General features: G+C 45.4%; 1 protein-coding gene across 1 annotated transcript; it reads right to left on the bottom strand.

Moving 5' to 3' along the window:
* Positions 1–2,375: 2,375 nt before the first annotated feature.
* LOC308172215 (homeobox protein OTX1-like) lies at positions 2,376–6,526 on the bottom strand (the record flags this gene model as incomplete). The annotated part of the gene is made up of 4 exons (XM_080547123.1): positions 2,376–2,881; positions 2,969–3,467; positions 5,511–5,662; positions 6,430–6,526. The coding sequence occupies 4 exons, from the start codon at positions 6,524–6,526 to the stop codon at positions 2,376–2,378; spliced, it is 1,254 nt and encodes a 417-aa protein (XP_080403249.1).
* Between the last annotated feature and the right edge of the window lie 916 nt (positions 6,527–7,442).

Raw genomic sequence — 7,442 nt, 5'->3', positions numbered from 1 at the left:
GGTGTGGGTGTGTGTGTGTGTGTGTGTGTGTGTGTGTGTGTGTGTGTGTGTGTGTGTGTGTGGGTGGGTGGGTGTGTGTTGACTCTGCCATGTTGACTCAGCTGCCCCACCGCCGTGTCGGACATGCAGCGCGAGCTAACGGGGATCGGTGTTAATTAAAATCGTGATTTGTCCATTTTTTTTGTTGTTGTCTTGGATCAACACAATTATACATGACTGTCAACAGGCTGGGGGGGGGGGGTAGATGTCTGCTAACCTAGGCCAGGCTGCGATGGAGCCACCGTGGGGGGTTGGGGGGGTTTGGGGGTCTTTGGGGCGCTGTTCTTTTGAGATGATAGGCTACAACATGGGGGGACGAGGCTTGGATCTAATATTTCTTACGCATAGAAATCACAGGCTTGGGGATTCGAACACATAGGCCTACAAGGACATTCCAAACTGGAGTTATTTGGTGCAAATTCTGATATTTATTATGGATAGAAATGACAGGCGTTGGGTTTAGAACACATACCCAAACTAGAATGTCCTTGTAGGCTATGTGTTCGAATCCCAAAGCCTGTGATTTCTATGCATAATAAATATTAGAATTTGCACCAAATAATTCGGATTAGGCGTTACCATGTAACCATGTGACATCGGCTATTGGCCTGTAAAATAGGTCATTTACATAATAAAGCATCTTGAACATAATTCATGTTCAATAAATAAGAACGTTGAACGAGTTTCCAGCGTCTTTGAGCCTCTGAAAAGCGCTATATAAATTCAATGAACTATTATTATTATTATTATTATTATTGTGCGCCGGTTTGAAAACTCTCTCGGTAAATAACCGTATGGACCCACGCACGCACGTGCCTGATCACCGCATTCGACTGCTGCAAACCAAAATGAAAAGCCAGAGAAATTATTTCGATTTGTGATTAAACCGTCAGACAAACAGGCTCGTTTAGTTGTGGGCCAAAAACGGTTCGTTGATGATTGAAAAAGGCCTGTAGTCCTGTGTAGGCCTTCACCGTGGGACAGTAACACACTCAAATTGATTTATAACACCAAAGCTCAAAGCTGTGACGTCACGCACAGTTACATCATCTGAGGTGTCACTTTGTATCCATCGAACGTTCAGTAGCCGAATCATATTACCGTAATATTACTAATAATAGGCCTGATTATTTACTTTTAAAAGGCCAACAGCATTCAGTGTTGGATCATATTTATAATATTACGAAGATGGGACTGAACACCATAAATAAAGTTGATCTCTGGTTAACCTCTACCATCTAACTTTCTCACTACACGGTGAGACCACAACAGCTAGTCATTCGTTTGGTAAAGACTTTCTATTGAACATCGAGATAAACATACTTTTTGTGTTACATTAAATTAAATTAATTTATGAATTAAGAATATTATTCCGTCATTTAAAAACACCTGGCTGGCAATGACAACTCTATAGCACTGCCTATAGAATAAACTTTGCAACGGAGAAATCAGCCATGTTGTTTTTAACGAATCTTTATTATAAAGACACGAATGTACATTTTAATTTTCAATGGAATACTGTCATTGCGTGTCTAATTCACATTTTCCTCCGTGAAGAACATTAGCAAAACCTTTGACCTTATAAACAAGTGCTGCAATTAAACTTCCAAAATACAACACTACTGTCGGAACAACGAGTTATTATGAACAATATTCAAGTTGGAAATAAACATAACATTTGAAAAGCCTATAACAGAAAACAATAGCAGCATCTTTATTTCTCAATTTAACGGTCTAAAGAGGGTATAGGCTATGTCAAATACATCAGATTATAATTGCATTGTTTATTTTCTTCAATAAAACTAATTCGGTGATGTTGGTGAATATTCGCCCCCAATTGATCGTTGTTGGCAGCGTTCAGACACAACCCAGAACTCTCATCTCTCTGAAACCCAGATCGTCCTGAAGGAGAGAGGCCTCTAGGCCTTATATGAACTCAGTGCATGGCAGAGTTCAAAGTTCATGTAGAAAAAATATTCCTCGAAGCCCCAAACATGAGGGACTGACTGGATCCGTTTTGATCTGATTCTAAAGTTGATTAGTTGATGGCGGAAAAACGTAGAAAGACGTAGAAGTAGAACCAAAACAAGAGCAGGCTTCTAAAAAAACGGTGTTATTTGAAGTTATTTTCCAATACATTAACTTAAAAAACAAAACAAAAAAAACGGCAAGATAATTGTCTCTCTCTACTATTAGTTAGAACTTCTTAATGCTTTGAAGAAAAAAACACTTCAAAAAAATCGGGAAAAAACAAAACAAAACAAAAACAACGATACTTCTTCTTCTTCTTCTCTTTCTCCTCCTCCTTCTTCTTCTTCTCCTAAAAAACAAACGTGTCACAACACCTGGAAGCGCCAGGACGCCTGGTCCTTGTAGTCCAAGCAGTCCGCCGCCGCGTTGAAGCCGAGTTTCCATGACGATGCCGCTGCCGCCGCCGCCGCAGCGGCAGTTTGTTCTTTGTAATCCAGACAGTCTGCGGAGGCGTTGAAGGCAGCCAGGCCGGGGCTGCTGTAGGCCTGGGGGTGGTGGGGGTGGGCGTGGGGGTGGGCGTGGGGGAGGGAGTGCGGGTGGGAGTGCGGGTGAGCGTGAGGGTGGGGGTGAGGGTGAGGGTGGTGTGGGTGGTGGTGAGCCGACGCCTGGCCTATGTGGTGGTGCGGGTGGTGCCCAGACATGGAGGAGCCGGCGGTCATGGGGCTGAGCTGGTGGGGGTGAGGGTGGGAGGGGTGGGAGGGATGGTGGGGGTGGGCGTGGGGGTGGTGCGGGTGAGAGTGCATGGGCGCCAGGTAGGAGCTGCACTCCACCCCTCCGAAGTACGAGCCCCCCCCCGCCCCCGTGGAGGAGCCTGCGGACGAGGAGGAGGAGGGGGAGGGGCCGGAGGAGGAGGAAGAGGAGGAGCCTGGGTAGCCCCCGCCCCCGCCCCCCCCCTGGCCGTAGGACACGGCCGTCTGTCCGTACGACACCGGGTACGCCGGCGAGGAGGCCGAGACGGAGCGCTGCATGCACGAGGCCCCGCCCCCTCCTCCTCCTCCGCCGGAGCCCCCCGCCGAAGAGTCCCCCGGGGGGAGGGGCGCCCCCGTGGGGGGGGGAGGGGCCGGGGGCGCCGGGGAGATGGGGGCGGGGCTCCAGATGGACGAGACGGGCGTGGCCACCGAGGAGGAGGAGGAGCCACCGCTGCTGTTGTTGTTGTTGTTGTTGTTGTTGTTCAGGTTGTTGTTGTTGTGGGAGTTGTTGGAGGAAGAGGAGGAGGAGGAGGAGGAGCCATTGCCGGGGGCGCCGCTGGACACGGCCGGGGGGGTGAACTGCCCGCTGCTCTCGGACCCGGTGCTCTCGCGGGCCGGGGAGGACTTCTTCTTGGCGGGCCGGGCCTTGGCGCTGGCGCCGCTCTGGGCCTGCTGGCGACACTTGGCCCTCCGGTTCTTGAACCAAACCTGAAGAGCCACGACAACAGGAGAGAAGAAGAGGAGGAGGAGGAGGTTATCTTCAATGTTGTCTTACGCACACACACAGGTGTTCACACACACTTACAGGCACGCACGGAAACACACACAGGAACGCACACTCACACATAGGCACACACACACACAGGAACGTGCACACACACACAGGTGTTCACACATACACACAGGAACGCACACAGGCACACATACATACATACACGCACACAAAGACACAGGCACACACACACACACACACACATGCACACACTCTTATGCACACACACACACACACACACACACACACACACACAGATACACACACACACAGGCGCACTCACACACACACACACACACACACACACATCCTGTAGGTCTGTAGGTAGAGCTGGCAGGGACAACAAACACACACACACACACACACACACACAGCCACACACCCACACACACACACACACACACACACACACACGGATACACACAGGCACGCACACACAGGCTGCTAGCTCAGTTAGCCTACATACTGCATACACAGGGAGGCTTAAACGTTTTTTAAAAAGTACCGGTACTCCTTCCTTTTCCTAGTATTGTAACCGCCAACGGCCCCTGGCCATAACATCTAGATGTGTTTTTCTTCCGATGACTGATGTGTGGATGACTCACACTTACTTAGTCAAATATACTTGTCGTAAGTCGCTTGGGATAAAGGCGTCAGCTCAATGCCCAAAATGTCAAATGTAAACGGCTTGTTAGCCTAAGTACACCGAATAGCTAGCCTATTAGCCTACGTAAGTACAGTACACACACAGGGAGTCAGGGAATGCTGTAGTTAGCCTACAGGTTCCCCTTAGCCCAGGCTAGGCAGGCGGGGTAGTAGTTAGGCCTGATGGTAGGCAGGTTTATAACCATACAGGCTCTGGGCACGGTTTAATATCCCTCACTGAAAAACTGACAGGACTAAGCACGACTGATTGAAGATTTGATTGATTTGTTCATCAAAAGTGTCTCAAAATCACTTTAATTTCACGTTTATTTACACTAGCTTTATTCCCCTTACTGAAAACATTCAGCACTTTGAAACAGAGCAGGCAGGCCTAAATCGAGGCTATTTATGTCTCTGTTTCAAGTGTTGTGTGTTGGGCTGGCTGTGGTGAAGTGCTCCCCAGGCTACTGTTGGACGTCCCTCCTCTAAACGGCGGTAACCGGAGAGACGGACGCCATAAGCCGGCGGAGAGGCGCTCGGAGGCGGCTTACAGAAAGACGCTCACACCCATTTGTAAAGACGGCAGAGCTCACAGGGCTGGAAGGACAACCGATGCTTGAGAGAAGAACCGAGGTAAATTCTACCTTTGAAAAACCTGAGATGGCAGTATTGTGGAGTATTAGGCTGAACTTTGAGGAAACATGTTTTACAACAAAGTTCGTGAACTCTGTGGTGAATGCCACAGGAATGTCACAATGGAGAACTATTATTAGTGGTAATCATTTACATTTTACATTTTTTTTTCGGGGGCGTTTAGCAGACGCCTTTATCCAAACCGACTTACAGCAAATACATTTGTCTAAAGTAAGTGAATCATTTCCAATAATAATGGTTAATAAGCATAAGAGTTAATAAATTAATAAGAATAATGGTTAATAAAGAGTTAATACACTGATAATATAATTCCTGAGTTAATATAATAATTTATAACTTTTACAAACCTGGACTAACATTACCTATTGATAATCATTTCAAATAATAATAGTTAATAAGCGTAAGAGTTAATAAATTAATAAGAATAATAGTTCATAAGTTAATAAGAATAATGGTTAATAAGACTTTAATAGCACTACAATGGTAATAATTCCTGAGTTAATAGGACTACAATGCTAATAATTCCTGAGTTTGGCCTAATAGGACTACAATTATAATAATTCCTGAGTTAATAGAACTACAATTATAATAATTCCTGAGTGAGGCCTAATAGGACTACAATGACACTGTGATACATTATCGATCATAATTCCTTTAGTTAATGGGGTGATTGATCCCACCTGGACCCTGGACTCTGGCAGGTTGATCTTGAGGGCCACCTCCTCCCTCATGAAGATGTCGGGGTAGCGGGTCCGGCCGAACAGAGCCTCCAGGATGTCCAGCTGCGTGCGTGTGAACGTGGTCCTCTCACGCCGCTGCTTCCGGGGGTGGCCTGAGAACGAATACACCCCTGTCCGTGAAAACTACATTTATATCACTTATATCAACGTCAACACAGGGGAAATACATCACTTTCTGTTCATATATTGAATATAACATATACACTATACATGTATAATATAGGCTATATATATAATAATTTAAAATAGCAAATATACTTTTCTAGGAAATTAGGTATGTTATGTAGCCTATTTCAGAAGTTGCCGTTGTATCGAAATAAAAATGCTAACGTAAAAAAACACTGAATAATGCATATTTAACTTCTTTTTTCTCTGCCTCTCTACATTAGCACGGCTGAGGCCTGTGACACAGCTATAACAGCCATATCAGAGATGATGTAACAGGAACACCGCCAGCAGGCGTTCATCACCGCTTTGACTCTAATTTGACATGCTCTTATCGAACGTTTGGATGTGCGTAATTGGAATTCAAGTGTGTGTGTGTGTGTGTGCTTGTGTTTGTGTGTGTGTGTGTATCTGTGTGTGTGTGTGTGTGTGCCTGTGTGTGTGTGTGTGTGTGTGTGTCTCTGTGTGTGTGTGTGTGTGTGTGTGTGTGTGTGTGTGTCTCTGTATGTATGTATGTGTGTGTGTGTGTGTGTGTGTGTGTGTGTGTGTCTCTGTGTGTGTGTGTCTCTGTATGTGTCTCTATGTGTGTGTGTGTGTGTGTGTGTGTGTGTGTGTGTGTGTGTGTGTGAGTGTGTGTGTGTGTGTGTGTGTGTGTGTGTGTGTGTGTGTGTGTGTGTGTGTGTGCGTGTCTTACCGGGGTAGCCTACGGAGGGGTGCAGCAGGTCCATGGCGCCGCCGAGCCCGAGCCCGTTCATGTGGCCGTACGGGGCTTGTTTGAGGTATGACATCATGCTAGAAGCGGACACGGGGAAACCAACGTCCGCGCGAAACAGATCGATTTCCCCGATGTTCCAGGCCGTCGGTAAGTTACTGCGACGGGAAAGAGTAGAGAATATTAGGCTATATATATATATATATATACATCTACATCTCTGATAGAAAACTCAATTGAAATCATCAAGTAAAATAAATAAATAAATAGGCTATATTATTTGTCTTTTATAGGCTATAAAAGACCAAACAGTTGCATTTAAACATTTTATATTTAGCAGACAGACACCTGTATCCAAAGCGGCTTCCAACCGGTAGGCCTACATTTGTCTAAAGTAAGAGAATTAGTGTTTCAAACGTAAAATCTAGGCTATTTAATTGACATTTGTATCATTTGTTGATCGACTTTCAATTATAAACCGCAGGACCTCAATTCGACAAAATCATGTGGCCTATAGGCCGCGATTTAATCATACAAAACCCAGTTATAAAACCCTACGTATCAGGCCCAGGCACGTCGTTGAGAAAAACACATTAAATGCTGGTGTATTAGTAAGTAAAGCGTTATTTATATAGCGCCTTTCGTACATGAAATGCAACTCAAAGCACTTTATTAAATTAGAAAACATATAAAAGTCTATACAAAACGGACACATATAACACGACCTAGTCCTACAAGTCAACTTTAATTTCAGTAAAAAAAAAAAAAAAGCAACGAGGATCCAATTCAATAATAGAGTCCTCTTATAAACGGTTTCGCCATATCAAAGCGAATCAAAAGTAGATTCCCTCGAGATGTTTGAGATGCCCCCCCCCCCAGAAAGATTAGCCCTTCACAAAGGTTTCAAACAAAGTCAGACACGACGCGTTGCCATGGTTACATGGTTAAACTATATCCAATTATACCCTCAGATGATCGCAGTCACCCGTCACTAC

Source organism: Nansenia antarctica (genome assembly GCF_963989245.1).
Source record: "Nansenia antarctica genome assembly, chromosome: 16".
NCBI lineage: Eukaryota > Metazoa > Chordata > Actinopteri > Argentiniformes > Microstomatidae > Nansenia > Nansenia antarctica.
The sequence above is the reverse complement of the archived record's forward strand: the minus strand, read 5'-3'. Positions and strand labels throughout refer to the sequence as shown.